The 26365-nt window shown below is 36.6% G+C and overlaps 1 protein-coding gene across 2 annotated transcripts in view; it reads right to left on the reverse strand.

The window, feature by feature from the left end:
• GPHN (gephyrin) overlaps positions 1-26365 on the reverse strand; it is a 736692-nt gene that overhangs the window by 63717 nt on the left and 646610 nt on the right. For both annotated transcript variants that reach the window (XM_030930981.1, XM_030930980.1), the window contains 4 exons: positions 17615-17670; positions 8586-8705; positions 6994-7052; positions 5741-5894 (listed from right to left, as the gene is read on the reverse strand). In XM_030930981.1, coding sequence (XP_030786841.1) covers positions 5741-5894; positions 6994-7052; positions 8586-8705; positions 17615-17670 — 389 coding nt within the window. The remainder of the gene's footprint in view (positions 1-5740; positions 5895-6993; positions 7053-8585; positions 8706-17614; positions 17671-26365) is intronic.

The following is a 26365-nucleotide window of genomic DNA, read 5'->3' on the forward strand; positions in this document are numbered from 1 at the left end:
TTTTGAGCTGAAGACACTTGAGAAGAAAAATGTAAGAAACGCTCTCTGCCTTTCTCCTGTTTGCCTAAAAGTAGGACATAAATTAACAAAAGCAACTCCCCCAACCCCCAGAGGGATACATTTTTTTTTTTTTTTGAGACGGAGTCTCGCTCTGTAGCCCAGGCTGAAGTGCAGTGGCAGGATCTCCGCTCACTGCAAGCTCGGCCTCCTGGGTTCACGCCACTCTCCTGCCTCAGCCTCCCGAGTAGCGGAGACTACAGGTGCCCACCACCACACCCGGCTACTTTTTTTGTATTTTCAGCAGAGACGGGGTTTCACCGTGTGTTAGCCAAGATGGTCTTGACTTCTTCCTGACCTCGTGATCCACCCGCCTCGGCCTCCCAAAGTGCTGGGATTACAGGCGTGAGCCACCGCGCCCGGCTGGAGGGATAAATATTTGGACACTTATCAGCCTGCAGATGGCGCCAGAGGAATTTATAGATCAAACTTTATTAACTAGCCTTTAATCTATTATTAGTTTCCCATATATTTGCCTTCCCACAAATTGCCGGCCCTAGAGACTCAAGGTCCTTTTATTTTGTCTCATCACTTCTCTAAGAATGTATCGTTCTTTGCTGAAGATGCTATTTAAGCCAGACTTCTCAGCCAACACTTCAGGAGTTACTAATTTTCCCTTGGGTATCTCCCATATATACATGAGGTATACATGTTAACTAACTTCTGTTTTTTTCTTGTTAATCTATCTTTTATAGAGGTCCCAGGTAAGAACTCATAAGGGTTGAGGAAAAATTATTTTTCCCTCCCCAGCATTGTCAAGGTGATGTTTTCTTTTGCTCAGAAACTTTAATATAACCATTTTGTATGATCAACAAGTTTCCCTGGTGGTCTTTGTATTAGGATTTTGGTATTATGAAAATCCTACCAAGACTTAGGCGGGAGCCCTTGCCACCACTTATATTATTGGTTATACTGTATTTCAGTGAGGTCTCTTCTGCCTTTTTGTTGGGGGGATTCCTTGTCTATGATGCTTAGATTAACTCCAGCCCTTGTTTTGAGGTCTGATCCTTTTTTTTGTTGAACTCCCAAAGATAGCTGATATTGATTTTGTTATAAGGTTTCCAGAATTGTTTGGTTATGATTGGATTTATATTAATTTTTGTTTTTCTTAGTAAAGATTTGAAACTGGCCATCCTGTCTGTCAATTGGCCACACTGTTGTGTGCCTATAAGAACTTTTCTTAGTTTTGTTTTGTCTATGAGAAACTGGTTTTGGGAAAGATTTCCTTTCTACCCATTCTAGCTTGTTGGGTTTTAGGGTTAGCTGTCAGGGGTTCAACCTTTACTGTTGAGGACTTTAGATACAATATTTAAGTGCTATTTTTCCCTTCTGAATGACCAGTAGCTAATGAATTCATGGGTTCATTTAATAATAAACTTGCACTATCTCCAGGCACAACTCTGGCTTCTGTTTTCTCTTTCACACATTTATCTTTCTAAAAAGCATAATTTCATCAAAGACAACTTGGAATTGCAGTGGTCATTTTGAAGTACTTTTGATATGACTACGATTATTCACTATGAAGTATTTTTAGAGACTTAATTAATGCTATAGTCTTGATGGAATCATCAAGGGCCTAAGACACTATTTGAACTGGTTGTTCTTCCTTTCTTTCTCATGTATTGAAATGGGTTTGCTTGCTTTTAAGGCTTTCCCACTGTTTGCAAAGAGAAGATGATTAGACTTTTATAGTGGTAATTCTTTACATATTTGTGGTAATCATCTCACTTTCTTTCTCTGTCTTCTAGAAAACTTAATTTATTAATCGATCAAAACGCCATTCTGGTTATTATGAACACACCCAGATAGTTCAGATAAATAGGTCTAACAGAAAAAGAGGGAGAAAAGTCAATGAGCTCTCATGAAGCATGTTCCTGTTCCAAATAGCTTTTAACAAAACTCTGGGGAAGAAAAGGTTTAACTGATAGTTAAGCTAATTGCCTGGCTTACTAGGTTGCAAGATAAGAAGGGAAGAGAAACATTTAGAGCTTTTAAACATAATTTAAGGAGTCTTTAAGAATTTGGTTTAGAAATACAGAGTTTTCCAAATTGTATTAGAAAATAATTAATATAATATTTCCATTAAGCTGACTCTGGACAGATTTGATTGGTTTAATAATTTTGGCTTAAAAACTGTCCTGTGAAGTGGCTATGGTAGCATAAGCCTGTAGTCTCAGCTACTTGGGAAGCTGAGGTGGGAGGATCACTTGAGCTTAGGAGTTTAAGGCCAGCCTGGGCAAAATGGCAAGACTCTTTTTCCTTCTTTCTTTCTTTTTTGGATTCTGAATGATTTTTCTTTTTCTGTCTTTTTAAAATTTTTAATTCAATAGGTTTTTGGGGAACAGGTGGTATCTGGTTACATGAATAATTTCTTCAGCGGTGATTAGTGAGATTTTGGTGCACCCTTCTCCTAAGCAGCTCTGCCCTGCCCTCCCCTCCCCTCCCTTCCTTTCCTTGTTTCTTTTCTTTTCTCTCCCTTCCCTTCCCTCCCCTCCCCTCCCTTCCTTCCCTCCCTTCTTCCGTCCTTCCTCCCTCTCTCCTTCCCTCCCTTCCTTCCCTCTTTCTCCCTCTTTTTTTTTAAATTTTTTTTTTTCAAGGTATCACTCTGTTTCCCAGGTGTAGTGCAGTGGAATGGTCATTGCTCACCGTAACCTTTGCCTCAGCCTCCTGAGTAGCAGAGACTACAGGGGCATAGCATCATGCCTGGCTAATTTTTGTATTTTTGTGTAGAGTTAGGGTTTTGCCATGTTGCTCAGGCTGGTCTCAAACTCCTAGCCTCAAGTGATCTACCCATCTCAGCCTCCCAAATTGCTGGGATTACAGGCATGAGCCACCACAGGTTGCATATCTAAATTTTAATATGCACAGTTTGTTGAAATCAACAAATATCGAAATCAGCTATTCCATGTTAGCTATAGTTGATAACTCTATATCCCCAATTTTGAAATAATTTGCTGGTCCCTAACAAGCTCATACACAGTAACAAAATACTGGGTAGGTTTTAAAGAGTATACATAGACATCTTGTATGACATTCTTTGGGTTGCCAAGGCAACTGTCCTGCTTACCAATATGTCACATGAAATTCAAGAAGTGGACATATGTGAAACCATATATATCTTTTATTTATTTATTTTTTTTGAGATGGAGTCTCTCTCTGTCGCCTAGACTAGAGTGCAGTGGTGCAATCTCAGCTCACTGCAACCTCCGCCTCCCGGGTTCAAGCAATTCTCCTGCCTCAGCCTCCCAAGTAGTTGTCACTACAGGCATGTGCCATCACACCCAGCTAATTTTTTTGTATTTTTAATACAGACAGGGTTTTGCCATGTTGGTCAGTCAGGTCTCGATCTCCTGACCTCAAGTGATCCTCCTGCCTCAGCCTCCCAAAATGCTGGGATTACAGGCGTGAGCAACCATGCCCAGCTATTGGTTTTGGAAACTAAAACCAATACTTAAGGAAGTTTGTACTGTGACTGGGTAAATTATGGCCTTGTCACATTAAGTGCAATTTCTTTTGCCCTTTCTGAAAATAGGTAATTTTTTTTTGCTATTGTTTTCTGGGTATCTGAGAATTTCAGGCCTTCAGGAGAGATAATATGCTTTATCTCTTTTATCACCAATTTCCAGTAAAGTGCCTGGCACAGAGGTACCCAATTATCTGCTGAACAAAACTAAAGTATATGATCACAGAGTCATAATAAAAACTAACTTGAATAAGAGAAAGGGAGGAATGTTGAGCTATATGGAACCCAAGATTATATAATTTAGAAGCATTATTCTCTTGGAAAACTGTGGTATAGTTTAGTATAGCAGGCCTGTTAAAGTAGGGGAATGAGTCATGTAGAATTAGTCAAAGCTTCTTCAAGAATAATACGCTCTATGGGGGCAGGGAACTAAGACTACAAATTCTTCCCTAGATTTCATGATATAATACCATCTCTATTTTCGCCCCATTACCTTAGCCTACTTCCAGTAATTAGTTTTAACTGAGTGTAAAAGGTAGCTTAAACAAAACACTAACAATATACTCTGGATAATTGAGAGGCTGAGTCCAGACCTACAAAAGCATGAGAGAGAAATATAAGCAATATCGCTTAAACAGAGTTTCCTATTAACTAAATAGTTATTTATGAGTGTGTTAATTCTTATTTTACTTTATTTTGTGATAGGGTCTCACTCTGTCACCCAGGCTAAAGTGCAGTGGTGCTATCATAGCTCACTGCAGCCTTGAATTCCTGGGCTCAAGTGATCCTCCCATCTCAGCCTCCCCAGTAGCTAGGACTATAGGCATGTGCTACCAAGCATAGCTATTTTTAATTTTTTAGTAGAGGCAGGGTCCCACTATGTTACCCAGGCTGGTTTTGAACTCCTAGCCTCAAGTGATCCCCCTGCTTCAGCCTCCCTCAATGCTGGGATTACAGGTATAAGCTATCATGCCTGGTCCATGAGTGTGCTACTGTGTAGCTTTCTCAAACTCCGTGAACTTACTTGATGCACAAAGCATGTTAAGTAAATCATAAAAAAGAATAATAGTTCATTGAGTCAACCATTTTAACAAAAATTTATTTCTGATGCTATATATAGTGTTATTTGGTCCTAAGGATATTAAAATCATTACTGTGTAGATCAAATTGAAAAGAATGTTTGTTTTCTGTCAATCAATAGTTTTTGGAAATGACTAATGCATATATACTGGGAAGTAAGCACATCTGGAATGTTGATTTAGCTATCCATTCACAAAATAAAACAGTCTATTCTTTTGCTTTAACCAAAAGGACTATAAGGTCATAAAAAGACCTTTGAAAATTTTCATTTCCAAGACTTCAAGAAATTAAAAATAATGATGAGTTTATTTTCAGAACAAAGAGATTTAAAAAAAATCCCGTTAATCTTTTCTTTAATAGTAACGTCAAAGGAATTATTAATACTTTAAAAAATCTCAATAGTTTCTGATTCTTTTAAAAGGTTTTGAGTTTCCAGCAGATTCACATTTTAGTATTCTCTATTTGACCTTAGAGCTTCTGACTGAAGTTTTGCACAACCTAAGCAAAACAGGCAATGGGAAGTTTTTTAATAGTTCTCAGAAAGAGATGAACTAAATTCTCTTTTCTAAATCAGGAATGAAATGATGTTTTGACCCATTCTAAATATCATGCCACTAGAGATGCTATCTTTAAGGAGAGAGAGAAAAAAAACCCAGATTATCAAATCCCTCTTGGTGATTAAAGATCAAATGGAACTTTTCGTAAGAAATACTAGCCATGATGTCCTGATTCATTGATACTTTCCACACAGAAGTGGCCCATCATTTCAGCAGCAGGCTGGGCACAATTCATTGTCTAAACAGAAAAAGTACTGAGTTTGCATAGTTTAATGTCTATAGCTAGCAGCTAAAATTCTTTGCTTATGTGTACTGACTTTGTGGAAACGCCATTGGTTATAATATTTCATTCTAATAGAAGAGAACATTTCATACTACATAATTTTTACTAGTTCTTCCTTGTTGTCATATTCTGAATTTGAAACTATCCTTAGGCCAATTTATTGTTTCCCTGTTATAAGAATGTGGACCCACTGGTATGATCTATAATCTACAACATTCTATTTACAACACAGAACAGATGTCAGAAATACCTTTATCTTACAGGCCTGCTCCCCACTCCCTCCATTTTTATTTTTAATACCTCATTCCCTGTTGACATGACTGCAACCACTGGAAACTTATTAACTTCAACCTCTGTGACACCTACAGTTGCCAGAAGACCAATCTCTGAGGGGCCCATGTGGGTTCCTTTGGCCAAAACACATTCCCCTCTTTTAATGTCATGGCCGATGGGTCTGAAAGTCAAAGCAGAACCATAAGCAGTGTGATTAAGAACAACATTTTCTCAACTCAGAGGGAAACTTTAGTGTCAAAAAAAAGGACATTCAAGAGGATAAAAAAGTTAAGAAATAAAGTAGTAGGAAAATAATGAAATGAAGGGATTCTAAAAATCCTATGCTTTTTTAATTTTAAAAGTTAAATCACACAACAGAAAACAGAAATAGGATTTGAATATATTACTGCTAAAGAAAAATATATTACTCCATATTTGAAAATTTTTTTTCCTGAGTACCTGTGAAGAAAATTACTTTACAAATTGTTTTGTGTTACATTATAGTAAAAATACCAATTGTAAACTTTCTTTGATAAGGCAAGAATTCGTATGAAAATATCTAGCGGCATTAATGATAAGAGGTCCACAGCTGGCTAGCTTTGTGGCAAGGAGATTAATGCTAATGAGGTTACAGTTATAGAGATAATTTCCATTTGGACCACTTAGGTTGGTCCTGATCTGTGGCTACCGAGGTATATTCACCTTGGTGTGCTGCCATAGGGATGGGAGAAGTGTAGCTTCGTTACAAAGGGATGTTCAGCAAATTAGTATTAATGGAATCAGGGTAAACATATTCCATTGTAAGAAAAATAATTTAAGGTATATGCACTATTTATTATAGCAAATAGCTTCATCTTTGCATATAAGGAGGAGCAGATTATTCCATTATTATTGGTAGTCACTAGAGCATATGGTATCAGTTAACTGTGTAAATACCCAATTCTGGTATTATCTGAGTTAATACCAAATTCCAGATTTACGAATGGGATTGGGTAATTCTGGATTATCTAGGAGTAGAATTAACTGTAGAATATGTAGGCTCATGACTTTACCTCTTTCTCATCTTGCTTTTCACTAACTTGCCTTTACTATCTTCATTAAAAAGTAGGCAGGGCAGATATATGGTACAGAATTCATAAAATTCATTTTGCTTTTTGTTAAAGCCCTGAAAATTAATGGCTAATTGACATGGCTGCAGATTTATAGCAGCCAGGGTTTCCTGAGTAAATGATCATGTAGAAACAAAAGTAGGTTATATATTCTATATGTTTTGAAGTTACCTGATATCTTGGCCTGGCCGAGCTTGCACCAAAATTCGCACTTCAAGTTCTTCAGTGCCCTATAATAAGAGCAGGTCATGTAATTTCAAACAGAATTTCTGAGCAGTAGAATTCAGCTACTCTGATACTTTTACCATCAGATAGGCCCAGGATATATACAAATATAGAGAAAAAGACAATTATTTGCTACACCATTTGAAAACACTGAATTTCTAACACAGGTTCCTGAAAAATTAGGTTTGGTGGCAATAAATAAAAAAATTAAAATGTACCAATTCAAATATTAGATCTTGTTTATAATACATTATAAATTTTTTTATATATATACATATATATATATAGCTACCCTAAAGTGAATGTGCATGGAGGTAATAGCTTTCTTCTTTTCCCATGAATCATGGGATCAATACCATGCCAAGGTTACCAAATACTTACAGAAATTTCAGTAAAGGACTTATAGTTTGCCTGGTAGTAGATTTCCATACATTAATTGCAATAATCAATTTTACATTTATGGGCTGTGAATAATATTGTGACATTGGAACTGTGTCTTGTCATCCGGCAGAGTCTGTGGATGCATGTGTTCTGGAATTCAGTGCTCTGCTGGCTTCCCTGATGCCAATAAATCTGCTTAGGCAGTTTTAACAGCAAGCCATGTGACCTGTTTGCCAAGAGTTGAATTTTATAAACCTTACATATGGAAAGGTGATTAGAAAGAAAATCTTCAGATCAAGGAAAGTGTCTGCCTCTTGGCATGGCCAATTTTACTACCTACTCAGCTTGGGAGAATATATGTTTATTTTCAACCTCAGCTTTACAATATATCTTTACTTTCTTCACAAAACAAGAAACATAGCTGGTTATTAAAATCTCAGTTGAATCTATTCTACTTTTATTACTGGCTTATACTCTGGTTTCAATAACCTGCCACTATTTTCAGTGAGATAAAGGCTTGCTTAGATTCCAACATCTTTTACTTGAGGCAATGGAGGGAGAACTGACATACACTTAATACTTACTTGCAGGTTGTCATTTGGTGGCACAACTTTTTCCGAACTTACAGAAAACCAGAGGTGAAAGGGTCATTTGGTTCAAGTGCTTGGCTTAGTGTAATATTCAATAACTTGCCCAAGTGCTCTTTGTTAAATGCTTCTCTAGTGAATTCTGATTTCATGAACTCCTTGACATTTTATCAGAAGCTAGTCTGAGTGGCAAATTTTTCAGTTGGAAGGTATGTCAACCATTAATGTCTCTGCTCTGGAAGGTATCTCAATGATTAATATCTCTGCTTTTCTTTCTTGAGGTACTTTCTTTCCTTGTTTGCATGTGAAACTGCTTGGGTCAAATATGGTTCAAATTCTGCTATAACAGAAATGATCACAGAAACCCCTCCTGTAACAACAGATTTTCAAGCTTAAGGAAATTTCTTATTTACTGGAGACTCATATACGACAATATAAGATACCACCATAAGCAAAAACAAAACAAAACAACCCAAAAAACTGGGTTAATCTCACAAACATTGCAGAAAATGGTTGTGACATAATACTGCCATAGGAACAACAGCGCAGTAAGAGTTGGTGATGACGTACATCATCTGATTCCCTGATAAGTTCAGTATCTTCCACTTGTACTACTGCATCAGCACCGCAGGGTATTGGAGCACCTGTTGTAACCCGCATGACTTGTCCTGGCATTACTGTCTGAGTTGGCTGGAAATAAACATGAAAAAGACAGTTGATGTACTTTGCTGCTGCAAAGGAAAAGTCTGCAGAGGATATTAATTTTTTTAATATTAAAAAAATAAAAAAAGTCTTACAGTCTTATTCATTTTGGGCTATGTAATAAAAGTTACCCACAAACAGGTGCACTCACACTAAAGAGGCTTTAGGTTCATTTAAGCGGATTTTATATGTACTTTAAGGTAATAACTATTATGTGTCTTTCTTGGTGCTCTGCTTTACTTTTGAAGAACTGCCATTTACATTTGCCACTTTTGCCTCTCAAATAATGTACATTTTCCTAATATATGTAAAGTGATTTGAGAGTCTGCAAGTAAAAAAATTGCTAGGACATACATTATGAATAACAATTACAAAAAAATCACCTTCGTAAATTACTGAAGTTCTGATGTTTGAGAAATGTAGTACTTTATTTAAACTAAACTTTTTGGTTAAATAAAGGTAAGCCAGAAATATTTAAAGTACTGCCTTTGAAAATATTCTAAAACATATTCTCACCTATCAATTAATAATAGAAGTTAAGCAAATATAACCAAATCTTTAAAAACGATTCCAGTGTCTGTAATGACCTAGGTTAAACATTACTTTTGAAAATGAAAAACAAGATTTTCATTGTCTGTGCTCTGATATTGATGGTATAAGAGATAGAACCTTCCCTGCTAACTTCTTACAACATGGGGAAAAGCATTTTTCTTTAAGATTCATCTGATAGATTTGATCGGATAGACAAATGATCTGAAAGTCACCTGTCAGGGACAATGATTTAGACTGAAGTTTGGAAAAGGAATGCTTCAAATTCCCCCTAAGAAAAAATCCTGAGACAATATTAATCCCCCCCTGCCAAAAGATTACTTTCTAACAAACCTGCACGTTATGCACATGTACCCTAGAACTTAAAGTATAATAAAAAAAAAAAAAAAAAAAAAAAAAAAAGAAAAGGGATTATGTGAATATAGCTACTGTACCGCTGTTTTTAAAAAAGAATAAATTTGAATCATAGCTCTCGAAAAAAAAAAAAAAAAAAAAAAAAAAAGATTACTTTCTAAAGATGTCTGCCTCATAAGTATAGTCATGTGCTGCATGAGGATAGTTTGCTTAATGTTGGACTGCATATATGATGGTGGTCCCATAAGATTACCATATTTTTTAGTGTACTTTTTGTTTTGATAAACAAATACTTACCATTATAATTGCATACAATATTCAGTACAGTAATATGCTGTGCAGGAATGTAGCCTAGGAGCAATAGGTTATACCATGTAGACTAGGTGTGTAGTGGGCTAAACCACCTAGGATTGTGTAAGTACACTCTATGATGGTTGAACAAGAAAATTGCCCAACAACATATTTCTCAGAACATATCTTCGTTAAGTGACTCATGACTCTATTTAAAATCTTAAGTCCCTACATTGTGAATATATTTACCACTACTGAACTATAAGCTTAAAAACTGTCAAGATGGTATATTTAATGTTATGTGTGTGTGTATGTTTTGTCGTTGTTGTTATTTTAACAACCAACATAAGATAAAGTAACATAAACCACACATATACACACACACCCCTTAGGGAATGGTTAAGAAAAAAAAAAATACCCTACTACTGAAAGTATAATCAAAGTAAAACAGGAAATTTATTAGAAAAGTCTTAAAATTCTTGTCTCCATAATATTATTACTGCAAGCAATACTACCAATAACTAATATTTATTGAACCCACAATCTATGCTAGGTACAATGTTAAGTACATTATATATTCTAGAATATAAGCCTTACAAAGACAAAGATTTGTTTCATTTTCTGTTTGCCTCTCCAGATCACATCATCATTCTCTACTCTGTGCTGTGGTCCAGAAGCTGACCTCTATGGACTATTTTAAACAGGTTCCCATCACTTTGGCATCTGGTGAGACTCAGCCAAAGGGAGGGGTCAGTAAGAGATTAGAGGGTAGGAGGGAGACAGAAAAGTAGAGTTTTCATTCCCCTTGCTCTTTTCCTCCTGGGTTGCAGTTTGGTGATAGTTAGGGCATCTCTACTACTGAGGGCAACAGCTGCTGTTGGGCAATCCTCTCCCATAGCTATGAATCTTCCCAGGTTCAGGTACCGTCATCTTTCTTTGCTCCTTCAGACTAAGAGGTGGTAAGGAAATCTCACGGTTGCTAGCTCCTGGGTGCTGCAGATTCCTTTGCTGGTTTCCCTTAACTCCATCCAGACATTGGAGATAGTTTCTAATCTTTAATCATCCTTTTTCCAGACATATTGCTCTGTTACAGCAAGGCTTAGAAAGTATGTGGCACACACTTTGCCAAGCTGAGCACCTATGCATCCCAGGCTGAGCTGATGTAGTCGCTCATATCCTAGGGAAACAGTGCTGATTGAGCCAAGATACCCTGACCTACAGGTCAAATAACTCTAGTACTCTGCTTCTCTGGAGCTAGACAATAGCCCCTTAGAGTCTGAGCTGCTGAGATACCTCTCTCTCTGGGGAGCTGAGTCATTTCTGTGTTGATCCTTGTCCCCCTGGTGATCAAACCATAGCTGTGCTCTGCCATTCTAAGGTATCTGCTGCTGCTGCACCTGGCCTCAGAGTCTGAGGCAAGGATCTGTGTTGCCCCGCCATCCAGGGGTCTAGAGTCACTACTACACAGTACCTTATCCACTGTGACCCGAGCTGCTGCTGAGCCCTACTGGCTCTGGTTCCTGAGCTGCGGCCATACCCTGCTCCCCTGGCCAAAACCTTTTTCTTTGGAGTTTGGTCAGTACTACACCCTACCCATTAGGTATAAAATCACAGGTACAACCAGGGCACCTGGGTCCAAGCTGCTAGGGGGTGCCTCAGAGTCATAAATCTTGGTTCTTTGGATAACCTACACCCAACTCTGCCACAGAGAATGAACCTGAACCCTGAGAACCAGGTGCCACCATGGATTCACAAGACCCTGAGCCTTGGATCCTGGCTCCACAGTCACTCCAAGCACCATTTTTGAGCCTAGTGCTACTGTAGCTGCTTGGAGGGCATGTCAGACCTAACGCCAAGAGGGATCCCTTTAGCTGATTCTCCCTATTGTGTGGAAAACAAGAAGAGGAGGACTCCAAAAACCCACACCAAGGATATTAACAGCCTATGACACTACTACCACTGACACAAACTTCTATGGATTAGGCCACTGAAGTACTCACAGTTATTGCTGACATTGAATGCAACTGAAAAAGCTGCATGGAGACTACACCATTGCACCTGTCCAGAAAGTCACCATGCCCTTTGCAACCAACACACTAAAGGCCAACTATAGGCTTCTCTAAAAAAACACCTTAGAAAGTCTGAAAGAAGCAATAGTTCCACCAGGCACACAGATCAACATGGGGCCACAAGAAACACAAAAAAGCAAGGAAATATGACACCACTAAAGGAATACATCCCTAGTAACAGACTCCAATGAAAAGGGAATCAGTGAACTCCTGGAAAAGAAATTGCAAAATAATGATCTTAAGGAAACTCAATTAGATACCAAAAAAACACCTAGTTATAATTCAACAAAATCAGCAAAACAATTCATAAGAACAAGAAATTCAACGAAGATATAGAAATCATAAAAAAGAAACAAACAGAAATCCTGCAGCTGAATAATTCAAATAATGAAATAAAAAATTACAATAGAGTGCTTCAATAGCAGTTTTAATAAAGCAGAAGAAAGAATCTTTGAACTTGAAGGTAGGTCATTTGAAATACCCAGCGAGAGAGAGAGAGAGAGAAAGAGAAGAATGAAAAAGAGTAAAGAAAGCTTGTAAGACTTATGGAACGCCATACAAGAACAAATATTCATATTATTGGAGTTTCAGAAAAAAAGAAAGGAAAAGGCATAAGAAACTTATTTAATAAAATAATCGCTGAAAACTTCCCAAGTCTGGGGAAAGGTATGGATATCCAGGTCCAGGAAGTCCAAAGGTCTCCAAATCAAGTCATATATAATGAAATCCACATTAGACTAACAGTAGATTTCTCTGCAGAAAACTTACAGGCCAGGAAGAAAGGAGATAATATCTTCAAAGTGCTGAAATAAAAAAATTTCTAACTCTGAATACTATATGCAGCAAAGCTATCCTTTGGAAATGAGGGAGAAATAAAGTCTTTCCCAGACAAGCAAAAATGGAGAGAATTCATTACTACTACACTGGTCTTACAATAAATTCTCAAGGGAGTAATATATCTGGAAGCAAAAAGACAATAATTACTATCATATAAAAACACACACAAGCATAAAACTCACTGGTACAGCAGATTAACAAGGGAGAAAGAGAAAAGAATAAAAGAGTATCAATATAGAAAACAACCCAACTGCAATGATAAACAATAAGAGAAGGAAGAAGCAAGGGGTAAGCAAACCCAGAAAACAATAAAATGACAGGAGTCCTCATCTATCAGTAATAACCTTAAATGTAAATAGATTAAATTCCCTAGTTGAAAGATACAGACAAGCTGAATGGATTAAAAAAAACCACAACTATTTGCTGCCTACATGAGACTCACTTCACCTATCCAGATACATATAGACTGAAAGTGAAGAAATCAATCAAGATATTTGATGCAAATGGAAACCAAAATCAGGTAAGAGTAGTTACATTTATATCAGATAAAACACACTTTAAGTGAGAAACTGTAAAAAGAAATACAAGATAAGTCATTCTATAATTATAAAGGGATCAATTTACCATAAGGATACAACAATTGTAAACATATATGCATTGAACATGGGATCACCCACTATAAAGCTGGCATTATTTATCTAAAAGGAGAGACAGATTCCAATACAATAATATTTGGGGAGTTTGACACCCTACTCGCAGCATTGGACAAGTCATACAGATAGAAAATCAACATAGAAATGCTGGATTTAAACTGCATTTTAGACCAAATAGACGTAACAGATATTTATAGTACATTTCATCCAAGAGCTGTATAATTGAAGAAAAGCCCAAGATCTGATGACTTCACTGTTGAATCCTACCAAACATTTAAAGAAGAACTCATACTAATTCTTCTCAAACTCTTCTGGAAAACTGAAGAGGAAGGAATTCTTCCAAACTCAATCTATGAGGTCAGCATTATTCTGATACTCAAACCAGAAAAGGACACAACACAAAAAAGGAAAACGATAGGCCAATATCCTTGATGCAAAAATGCTTAATAAAACACTTGCAACTGAATCCAGTAGCACATTAAAAAGATCATTTACCATGATCAAGTGGGATTTACCCTGGGGATGCAAGCGTGGCTCAACATATGCCAGTCAATAAACGTGATACATCACACCAACAGGATGAAGGACAAAAACCATATGATCATCTCAACAGACTTAGGAAAACATTTGATAAAATTCAATAAACTTTCATGATTAAAACTCTCAACAACTTAGGTATAGAAAGAATGAGTGTACACAGTTAAGGCCCTAGATGACAAACCCACAGCCAACATCATACTGAATGGGGAAGATTTGAAAGCTTTTCCTCTGAGATTTACACCAAGACAAGGATGCCCACTTTCAACACTTTTATTCAACACAGTACTGGAAGTCCCAGCCAGAACATTTAGGCAAGAGAAAGAAATAAAGGGTATCCAAAGGGGAAAAGAGGAAGTCAGATTGTACCTGTTTGCAGATAACATGATCTTATATATAGAAAATCCTAAAAGCTCCACCAAAAACTCTTAAAACTGATAAATATAGTACAGCTGCAGGATACAAAATCAACATACAAAAATGAGTAGCATTTCTATACACCAAGAACAAACTAGCAGAGAAAGAAAATGAGAGCAATCCCATGTATAATAACTACAAAAAAATCTAGGAATAGATTTAGCCAAGGAGGTAAAAAATCTCTATAAGGAAAACTATAAAATACTGATGAAAAAGATTGAAGAAGCCACAAAAAAAGACAGAAAGAAACAACATCCCATGTCGTTGGGTTGGAAGAATTAATATTGTGAAAATGACCATACTACCAAAAAAGCAATCTACAGATTCATTGCAATTCCTATATAAATACCAGGTGACATTCTTCACAGAAATAGAAAATCCTACAATTTGTATGAAACCACAAGAGACCCCAAATAGCCAAAGCTATCCTGAATAAAAAGAAGAAAACTGGAGGCTTCACACTGTCAGAAATCAAAATATACTACAAAGCTATAGTAACTGAAATAGCAAGGTTTGGACAGCAAAACAGACACATTGACCAATGGATCAGAAGAGAGAACCCAGTGAGGTTGGAGCCCCCACACAGAGTCCATACTGGGATGAAGGTTGCAGTGAGCTGAGATCATGCTGGGCAACAGAGCAAGACTCTGTCTCAAGAAAAAACCCAGAAACCAAAAACCAAGAACAACCTCCCTCCCCCCCAAAAAACCCAAAAAAACAAACAAAATAAGACAAGTCATTTATAAAAAAGAATCAAACCTAGCTGTTCTTTTTGTCAGAAAAATGGTCATGGTAACGATCCAGCTTGGTGCAGCATGGACAAGAATATATATCACTATAGTGCCAACTTAGCTTCAGAGAGCTGTATGTGAATCTCCTCAATTTTTGGATGCTAAAATGAGGAAGCTAGGGTTAACACCATTGGTACCATCCTTCTCCTATATATCTCAACTCATTTCTACTGTTAGTCCATGCTAAGCCAAAGAAGAAAGGCATGGAACATAGTGTTTGCCAAACTGCTGCCTTTATTTCAAAAATTATTATTTATTTATTTCTTGCCACTTTTATTTATTTTTATTTTTATTTTTTTGAGACGGAGTTTTGCTCTTGTTGCCCAGGCTGGAGTGCAGTGGTGAGATTTCGGCTCACCGCAACCTCTGCCTCCCGGGTTCAAGCGATTCTCCTACCTCAGCCTCCAGAGTAGCCGGGATTACAGCTATGTGCCACCATGTCTGGCTCATTTTGTATTTTCAGTAGAGACAGGCTTTCTCCATGTTGGTCAGCTGGTCTTAAACTAGCAAACTCAGGTGGTCTGCCCGCCCTGGCCTCCCAAAGTGCTGGGATTATAGGCGTGAGCCACCGCGCCTGCTGCCACTTTTATTTTTATATATTGCGTGGTAGTAGCAGTTGAGTATTTCATCTCAGGAAGAGGAAACTTTAAAGGGGAGCAGAAGGGAAAGGAAAAAAGTTCTTTGGTTTTCTTCTAGTTCCATTCAATAAGGTAGGAGCTCTGTCGATCAACCTTCGTAACTCACCGGATTGACAGATGCTATTTCCTCTTAAACAAAACAATGGCCCCAGCACACTTCAAGTTTGAAGCTGTTACACTCTTCTCTTGTATACCTGTAAGCTGCCACTCCAAGAATCAATTGAGTTTGTTCCCAAACTTGTGTGTGCCAGTGTGTGGCAATAGTTTTAACTGAAATATGTTGTTTAAATAAATATGGCCGGGTGCGGTGGCTCACACCTGTAATCCCAGCACTTTGGGAGGCTGAGGCAGGTGGATCACAAGGTCAGGAAATCAAGACCATCCTGGCTAACATGGTGAAACCCCAACTCTACTAAAAACACAAAAACAAAAAATTAGCCCTGCGTGGTGGTGGGCACCTGTAGTCCCAGCTACTTGGGAGGCCGAGGTGGGAGAATGGCGTGAACCCAGGAGGTGGAGCTTGCAGTGAGCCAAGATCCTGCCACTGCACTCCAGCCTGGGCGACAGAGCAAGACTATGCCTCAAAAAGAAAGAAAGAAAGAAAGAAAGAAAAGAAAAGAAAAGAAAAGAAAAGAAAAGGAAAAAGAAAAGAAAGGAAAAGAAAGAAAAGAGAAGAGAGAAAGAGAAAGAGAGAAGGAAGGAAAGAAGGAAGGAAAGAAGGAAGGAAAGAAGGAAGGAAAGAAGGAAGGAAAGAAAGAAGGAAAGAAAAGAAAGAAAGAGAGAAAGAAAGAAAGAAAGAAAGAAAGTAAGATTACATAAACCAATGATATATGAGTGTGAAAGAGTTATTTTTTTTTCTATAAAAATTAAGTAAAACCTTTTGGAAACCTCCATTAAAAATGCTGCTAAAAAGAAATGCTATAAAATTAGGTGTGAGTGAGGAAACTAAAAGAATGTAAAATATAATAAAACCCTAAAAGGATTCTGCTCTTCTATGTATTGCAAGTATTGCTCAGTTTTTTCCACTTTAAATAAATCAAAATGGAAATCAGAGACATTGCCTTTTGTGTGGTTTACGTAAGAAAGACCTGAGAGAAATTAAAACAGCATACTTATTTAAAAGGAAGACCTTGGCTCTTCATCAAGTTATTGACTAATAAATATTTGTTTAACTTAAATTTATATTTATTTTAAATGTATAAAATAATTTCCCACTTTAACTGATTTTTCAATTAAGTGGTCAATTACTGGGCTCCAAGTGTCAAATGGACTTGTATTTTCATTATGGCCCATTATTGTTTCATTTCTTAATATAAATATATATATACCTGTTCCCTGGCTAGATCCCAAGTGAGAAAAATTAAATAATTAGCTAAAGAGTTTAAATAATCTACTTCTTCTAAGTTTCCCTATTTGTAACACAAGTTGGGGAGAAGTCTGAGAAGACTACCTAGAAATTGTTCTATTCAGAACCTTTTTTTTTCCCAGGAAAAAAAGAATCACCCAATCACAGGTCTGGAAAATGCTTGTAATGCATGTCTGTGAGACATACTAATAATACTATGCCATATATTAACAGATGTAGATTTTTCAATTAGAAATAATTCTTTTGGTTCTCCTGGGAACTATACTTTCATCCCTTTGATAACTTTCTGACTAATCTCTCTAATTCCCACTACACTGATAGGAGAAATTTAGAATTAGATACCCAAAGTCCATGAAGTTGAAATCTTCAGTGCCTTTCAGGCCTACCAATCTCACCTGTTCACCAGCTTGGGATTCCCCAATGATGAAACGATCTCCTGGGCCATCAGCAGCTGTGAGATGGAACAGAGCCAAGAACAAATATCAGTATGGACAGCATGGAACAAGAACCTAAAATTGGAATTCTAAAATTTGACTCAAATTATTTGATAAGACTTAGAGAAGTGGAATATTTTTCTGATCTCCTAGACTTGACAATGACTTTCTTACTACTGGTTTAATGTTTGGTATCCGCAACTCACATGCACTGATAGAAGTGGTCCTAATTGTACCACTGGTGACTAATTGTGCCACGGTGTCACTGGAGATGATCTTCCTGTCACTTCGTAATTTCCACACTTGTGCTTTTCTAATGTTATTCTAGCCGATCTTCCTAATACCACCTTATCCATGTGTACGTATGTGTCGTGTGTGTGTACACTCATAAATATATATACACATATATATGTGTGTGTGTATATATATGTGTATATATATCCGTATGTCTCCATTTTTTGATAACAATTTAACTACTTCATACTGTTTTCTTATTTATCTCCCAGTCTGGGCTTCCTGATGTGAAATAGGAAGAACATTCCTTTCTTCTTCTGACGGCTGAAGGAAATGAATTATAGAATGAAAGAATTCAGGTAGAAAGAAAAGGTAAAGTACTCTGAACAACTTCTGGTTAATGGTAGAGCTAGGACTAAAATCCAGTCTCATAACTGTAGCACAGTATTTTTAAATAATGTATCAAAATTCTATTTATGTGTTAGAATACATAGGCAGTACTGTATCACATTTTCCATTGGCTATTTATTTTTAAATTGAAAAAAGAAATTCCAGAATTGGGATGAAAAAAGTTTATTAAAAAATATATACAGTATAACAATGGCTAGATGAAGGAACATTCTTGGCGATTTAAAGAGTTTTCTTGACATATGATGTGGCTTTCAGACCAATATGACTGGGCAAAAATGTCTATCTAGTACGTTTTAAAATCATGACCATTACCTTCACATTATCTGCAAACAGCAGAGTTTTGGGGGCATATCTACAAAAAATATATACATTATATATGAATATTTAACATTTATAATCACAGTGATAAATAATGATATTTTCTCTTTTTAAAAGGACATTAGATTAATTGCTCATTTATGTAGCTATAAAGTGGTATTTTTTCTAAAGGCTTATATAAAACACTTTATAATGAAGTCATCCCTTTTTTGCATAAATGGTTTTGGTTAGCATGATATGAAGAGGGACAAAAATTAACACCGGGTCCCTTCTGTCACAAGATGTTGTATTTTATGCTTTATAGATATTATCCAAGTTAATAAACTCTTGTTTTTCTGTTTTTTTTTTTTGAATCCTGTTATATTGTTCCATTTTTACTTGTAAAAACTATCATAGAAGAGTTTTATGGTAATGTTATTTTATTAAGCCATTTTCATGGGTTATTTTAAGTTTAAGAAGTTTTTACAACAAGCCGGGTGTGGTGGCTCACACCTATAATCCCAGCACTTTGGGAGGCTGGGGCAGGCAGATCACCTGAGGTCAGGAGTTTGAGACCAGCCTGACCAACGTGGAGAAACCCTGTCTCTACTAAAAATATAAAATTAGCTGGGTGTGGTGGCACATGCCTGTAATAGCAGCTACTCGGGAGGCTGAGGCAGAAGAATTGCTTGAACCTGTGAGGCAGAGGTTGTGGTGAGCTGAAGATTGTGCCATTGCACTCCAGCCTGGGCAACAAGAGTGAAACTCCGTCTCAAAAAAAAAAAAAAAAGTTTTTACAACAGACATAGAAGTCATTGCTTCAATAATTATCAACATTTTACCAATCTTGTTTCATCTATTCCCCCAATTATTTTTGCCATCTTTCAGAGCAAATGATAATTTTCTTACTGTAGAAAATTAAAACATCAATTATCTTTCAAAGTTCCACACTAACTGCATCTCAAACGTGAATAAACTTACTTAAAATTGTTTCTCTACTAGATAAATAATTATCAGCTTGCTACCTCCTATGGCAACCTAGATATTTTCTCTCTTTTTTTTTTTGAGACGGAGTTTCGTTCTTGCTGCCCAGGCTGGGGTGCAATGGCGCAATCTCGGCTCACTGCAACCTCTGCCTCCCGCGTTCAAGCCAATCTCCTGTCTCAGCCTCCCGAGTAGCTGGGATTACAGGCATACGCCACCACGCCCGGCTAATTTTTGTATTTTATTTTATTTTGTTTTTTTTAGTAGAGACGGGATTTCATCATATTGGTCAGGCTGGTGTCAAACTCCTGACCTCAGGTGATCCACCTGCCTCGGCCTCCCAAAATGCTGGGGTTACAGGCATGAGCCACCGTGCCTGACCCGTTTTCTCTTTTTTTACTTCCTGCACAAGGGGGAAATTAGCATTGTTTTAGAGTAAAAAAACCTGAATCTGAATCCTGGTTCTGTTTATTGTTAGCTTCAGGGACTCTCAACAAAATTACTAAACTTCTCTAACCTTCAGTTTTCTTGTTGGTAAAAATGGGGATAATCACACTTTTAAAACAGTATCTTTGAAGCTCTTTATTCCTTTTATTCATTCAGTAAATGTCTGCTGAGTGTCTTTTATGCCCCAAGTGTTAAATTAGGGGCTGGAGAGATAGTAGGGGGTAAACCTAGACACTGCTTCTATTTTAGTGCAGTGCCAACCTGTTACAAGGTTTTTCAAACTCTGGATGACAAATGGAGGTAGGCTGTAAAATCTACTTGTGAAGAATTTTTAAATGGAAAGGATAGAAATATATTTCAACACACATGGTAAGGATGACTCTTGTTTCATAAAACTTATTTTTGTTTATATATGTGTATGTATGTATATTTATATGTACTGTATATATTATATATGTGTGTGTATATCATTGGCTTGTGATGTATAATATATTTAATGTATTTCTTCCCATGGGAGTGGTTAAAATAAAACTCTTAAAGTCACTGATGCATCAGGAGAGGCAGATATTAATCAAACAATCACATTAATGAATACATACATACAAATTAAGAAAACTACTCCAAAGCAAAGAAACATGATTTTATGACAGTATACAATTAAAGTACCTGAGCTACACTAGAGGGTCATGAAAAGCATGATAAAAGGATTTCTGATTTGAATATGAAGAATGAGTAAGAGCTAAGTAGGGGTGTGTGTGTGTGTGTGTGTGTGTATGTAGGTGGGGAGAGAGAAAGGGAGGGAGATAGGGAGGGAAGGGAGGAGAAGGGGAGAGAGGAAAAGATAGACATGAAGTGGAAGTGCTCCATCATTGTATGCAAAGAGAACATATGTGCAGAGGCCTTGGTTCATGTCTTCCTTATACCTTATACTCTAGCTATTATCAACTGCTAGTACTATAGCAGTTGATATACTGAGAGTACCAAGACAATTCGTATTTTGGCTCCATGACATATGCTACTTCCACTACTTAAAGTATCCTTTTCTTATTCTTGCCTTCTGATTAAAGATTTTCTAGCTGTTAAGACTCAGCTCAAGTGTCATCTTCTCTATGAAGTCATATCTGACTCCTCTCCCCTCAAGAGTTGTCAGCATCCTCTTTTGTTTCCCCAGTGTAGCCTGAAATCAATTATGGCTTCTAAATGTATTTATAGTATTTGCAAATCCCTGGCACTTGCTGTACAATGGGTGTTAAATAAATGTTCAATATGTTAAGTATTCAAAATGGTTGGTAGACGAATGAATGTGGTTCCAAAAATGTTCTTAGAAGATTCATGCACAAATGAACAAATAAGTAATATTTTCTAACACAAAGTTCTATATTTGTTATATATACTTTTTGCTGATCCATATATATTGTTTCCTTCAAAATTTGAGTCAGCATCTTAAGAATGTTTAGAAAGATTGCTTTGGCTGGGCAAATCACTTCAGCTCAGGAGTTTGAGACCAACCTGGGCAACATGGCAAAACCTCATCTCTACAAAAAATACAAAAATTAGCCAGGTGTGGTGGTGTGTGCCTGTAGTCCTAGCTACTTGGGAGGCTGAGGGACAAAGATGGCTTGAGAACTGGGTGGTAGGTGGGGAGTGGAGGTTTTAGTGAGCTGAGATTGTACCACTGCACTTCAGCTGGAGCAACATAGTGAGATCCTGTCTCAAAAAAAAAAAGAGACTGCTTTGATTAATTCTGTATAACTTAGATTATGTCATTATTCTGTCTAGCATAGTGCCTAGCTCATCGTTGATAATAAATATTTGTTAAAAGAATAAAGAAATGAAGTTAGCATTCTCATAAAGTTTTAGGTGGGAAGTATTTCTCTTTTCTCCTGTTCCCCCACACATGCACATAAACTCAAAATGCTCATATCAATGTTCTGTATAATCCTCTAAATAAACTGAATAATGAGTAGCTGGAGTTCATCTGGGAGGTCATCTGGGGCAAGCCTAGTATGGAGTTTCAGGGAAGTCCACATGTGACAGCGCTCTGAAGTGATTCTAAGGAGCAAGGTCTTTGTTATTGGGGAAAGTATACCAATTGTGGAGAGAATATGTGCTTACTTGCACTAAGTTCTCCACCTTACCCTGAACCTTTCCAGTTGGTAAATGTGTCTCTATATTGCTAGCTAAGGAAGAATCAGTCAACCAACTACACAGAGGTTTCTTGGTACCAAGAGAGGAGTCATTTTGATTATTTCTCTTATTTCTCAACATTTAATGTGCATGCAAATCATCTGGAGATCTTGCGAATATACAGATTCTAATTTAGTAGGGCTGGGACAGGGCCTGAGATTCTAAATTCTAACAAGCTGATGCTGAGGCTGGTGGTCCATGGATTACCCTTTTTGAGGAGCAGAGCACTATAAGATCTAACTGAATATAGACAAATTCAGACTAAGAGAACATTTAAGGAATAAAAAATTAGGGAACTACAGGAGTCCAAATTTTACATTAACACTAAGGTTTGTCTTATAAAGACAGAAAAATAATTATCAATCTATCTAACTTCCTGATACAGTCATGAGTCACTTAACAATGGGGATATATTCTAAGAAATGCATTGTTAGGCAATTTTGTTGTGTGAACATCATCACAGAGTGTACTAACACAAACCTAGATGATATAGTCTATTATACAACTAGGCTACGTGGTATAGCCTATTGCTCTTGGGCTACAAACTTGTACAGCATATTACAATACTGAATACTATAGGCAACTGTAACACAGTGCTAAGTATCTGTGTATCTAAACATATCTAACTATAGGAAAGGTAATGTGTTGTACTATGTGACCTTACAATGGCTACAATGTCACTAGGCAATAGGAATTTTTCAGCTCCATTGTAATCTTATGGGACCACCACCATGTAAGAGTCTGTTTTTGACCCAAATGTTAATGTGGTGCATGACTATATTTATTTAAAAATATCTATGAAAGAAATAGGTTAAAAAAAGTTGTAGTTTTTCAAGATGAATTCTACAAGTTTAGGTAGGACAGGGCAGAAGTGGAGGTATGATAGCACATGAACCTAGAGCTCGGAAAGAAAAAAAGAAAGTAAGCCACAGTACATCATTAGAAAAGATGAATGGATTTGAAGGACTTCAACAGACTTAGAATTGTTTCCCTTGTAATTCTGACATATCTGCTAATGTATTTTCTTTTCTGCTTTGCAACTGTAGAATTTAATTTGAAAGAAGTGATAAAAGCAATATAAACCCTAATGGCATATGCGTTATGTAAACAATGTTTAATGCAAGACACTGAAGCTATTCCCTCTTATTCCTTCTTTTTCTAATGCCCAGAAAACACTTTTAGTTCTGTTTACCCATTTGTTTGAAGATTTCTGGTTATATTATTTGATATGAAATTGATACCACTAGATAACTACTCATTGTGTACATAGAAAACAATAATCTTCGAATCATCTGCCATAGAATTATCCTTCATTTTCCTTTTCCAGCCATAGTGATCTTTCAAGTCTCTTGAAATACTGTATAGCTATTCATTTATTTTCAATACTAAAGAGTCTCATCATTTCCACTTTAAGGCTGAACAAATCAGAGCACATAGAGATGGCATAACTTTCAGAGGTCCTAGAAAATAGTTGATAGAGGAATAAGGCAGAAGGAATAGTAATTTGTCTACTCTGCTTATAGAACTACACTGTCTGAGACTGCAAGGGCACAGGGTAATAGTCTTTACATGGATACTATAGTTAAGATTATAGGAGGGGTTGGCAGGAAAAGGTAACAAGAGAAGGTGACAAATCTGGAATAACGGGGTTCATACTTACTGCAATTACACTCAAGTATTACATTAGGTAAATTGTTTGGAATTTTAAACTGGCTACCTTTTCTTATGGAAAGCAGGGAGGTGGGCACAGGATACATGAGTAAGAAGGCATTGTGTATTCTTTACCATTATCTTCCAGGGAAAATGCCTATTAATTGTTAGTATTTGGAAAGGAGGCGTTATTTTCCTAAGTATTTTCTTTTTGGAATTAACTAAACTAAATTATTCCAAATTATCTATCCGTTCACATGAGTATTACTCCCATATCATAAGGCCCTCTTTTTCACTGAAAGTGTCCTATAGTAGAGGGCAAAAATAGGCTGTCAAATGAATTGCAGAACCAGTGGTAGCCAAAGAGGATTCAAATGGATACAACAAAAGCCCTGAAATACGATTACTGTTGAAAGAATAAGAACTAGCTCTAAGTCACAACAGCTGTGGATTGTCTATATTGAATTTTGGTGTATTCTAACCCACTGTATGTGGGGTAAACGCACAGAATGTTAATAATGGCCGGGGGTAAGTTAATGGGTAATTTTAAAATGTTCTTTTGATTATTTTTGCAGTTTCCATAAGTAATTTCAATCAGAATGTAAACAAGAAAAATAAAACTTTTAAAATTCTCTCTACCCAAATGGCAAAGCTTTCTCTTAATATACTTTTTCAGAATGGTATGGTACCCATGGCTCTGAAAATAATTCCTGGTTTGTTCAAAATATTCCTTTTTTCCAAATGATTCCAAAATAAGTTCTAAAGGGATAAACCTTTCAAATTGAACTTTTTCAAGAAAGCTGAACTTGGAGTTCTGAGATATTTTTGCCCTTATTAATATCCACAAAGAAAGTGTGAGACAATAAGCACCCACATCTATATAGGAGGATGTGAATGCATCAAGAGGACCATTAGTTTCATCAGTGTGAAGGGAGAAACAAAATCCAAAAATGTGAAAAATAAAAATACTGTATTGATTCAAATTGTAAATATGCCACTTTCATTTTTATTTTATCTACTTTTATCTTTCAAATTCATTCCCACATGAATGCAGTTTTAGGTTTACAGGTCTTCCTATTATTTTATATTATTATCACTTGATTCCTGCCTTCTTTACATTCTATTTTTTCTTAATGTTTTATTTTGAGCTGTTTCTACTTATTTCCTTAGTCATTTTATTACTGTCTTGATTTTTGAACTCACATACCTTAAAGCAAATGATCCTCCAACTGGTTTGGAGTTTTATCCCACATGTTTCTGAAGGATACTGGCTAATGCTTAGTGATCCAGAGCAAGTTAGCAACATCTTTACACCTAGAGGGTTAGCAATGCTCACGAGTGCCACTGGTTATTACTGGAAGGCCTAAGGTAAAGGCAGAGGAGAAGAAAATAGGGAGAATCAAGGGAGCAGGGAGAAAGGAACCAGAGTAAAGGAAGACAGGGGTAGAGAGAAGGAGGTACTCAAAGGAGGGTCGTAGAGAGCCATAACAATTGGCCTCAAGGATATTCTTTACCAAAACACTGCCTGGGGTGGTATTTATAATAGAAAAGAGGCTAATGAATATTTACCTTTAAAGAAATGAAAATCATCTTAATTACTAAATATGATAAAAATAACTTTTAGGATTCATAGAGTTTATCTTCCTGAATTACAGACAAAAGTGAGGAGGTATAAACGGGAAAATTCAGCATAGTTGTAAGACCATGCCACTTTCTACAGAAGACTTTTGCTTCCTTAATTATGATGTTCATATTGTACACACAGACACACTAACCATTCCTACTTTGAGATTTAACCATCTACAGAATGGTTATCACTTATGTCTCTCTTATATGTTACATATCTTGGAGAACTAGCAACTCTTTGCAAGAAAGAAACAATGTGAATCAGCTTCATGGTAGATAATCTCTCTGACTCTTTATAATGTGAGATGCCATTTTAGATTTTTTTTGGTGAAATAATGTAAAAACTCCTCCCAAACAAAAGCATAAATAGGATACTAAACGGTAATTTTACATAAAATTTTTTTGATGAGTTGTACAGTGTCTGAAAAGCTCATAGGGGCTAATTGCTCCCTTTGGCAAGAAGAAAAGCTAACAGCAACCGTTTTTTTTTTTTTTTTAATTGAGGTGCTGCTAGCTCATGTAAAAATCACAGAACAATATTCTGTTTGGGAATAATTCTGCCTCAAATAATTTATTTTCTCACTCTCTCCCACTTTATTTATAAAAAACAGACTTCTTTGTCTCTGGTGTTTCATCTGCTCTAGGTGTTTGCTTTACTCTGGAAGCAAGAATTCTTTGTCATTTTATAGTAATCTTGTATGGCTACAAATTGTAACATCAAAACAGAATTTACTTTTTAGATGGGCAATAAGAAACTATTTCAAGCCAACAATGACGTTGGGAAAAAAAAAAAGAAACTAGAAGAGCCAGTGAAGCTATCACAAGATAAAATAATTTTCTATCTGGACAATATTTATTCTGATCAACACTGTAGAA

The sequence above is a fragment of the Rhinopithecus roxellana genome, chromosome 5 (assembly GCF_007565055.1).
Source record: "Rhinopithecus roxellana isolate Shanxi Qingling chromosome 5, ASM756505v1, whole genome shotgun sequence".
NCBI classification, from domain to species: Eukaryota; Metazoa; Chordata; class Mammalia; order Primates; family Cercopithecidae; genus Rhinopithecus; species Rhinopithecus roxellana.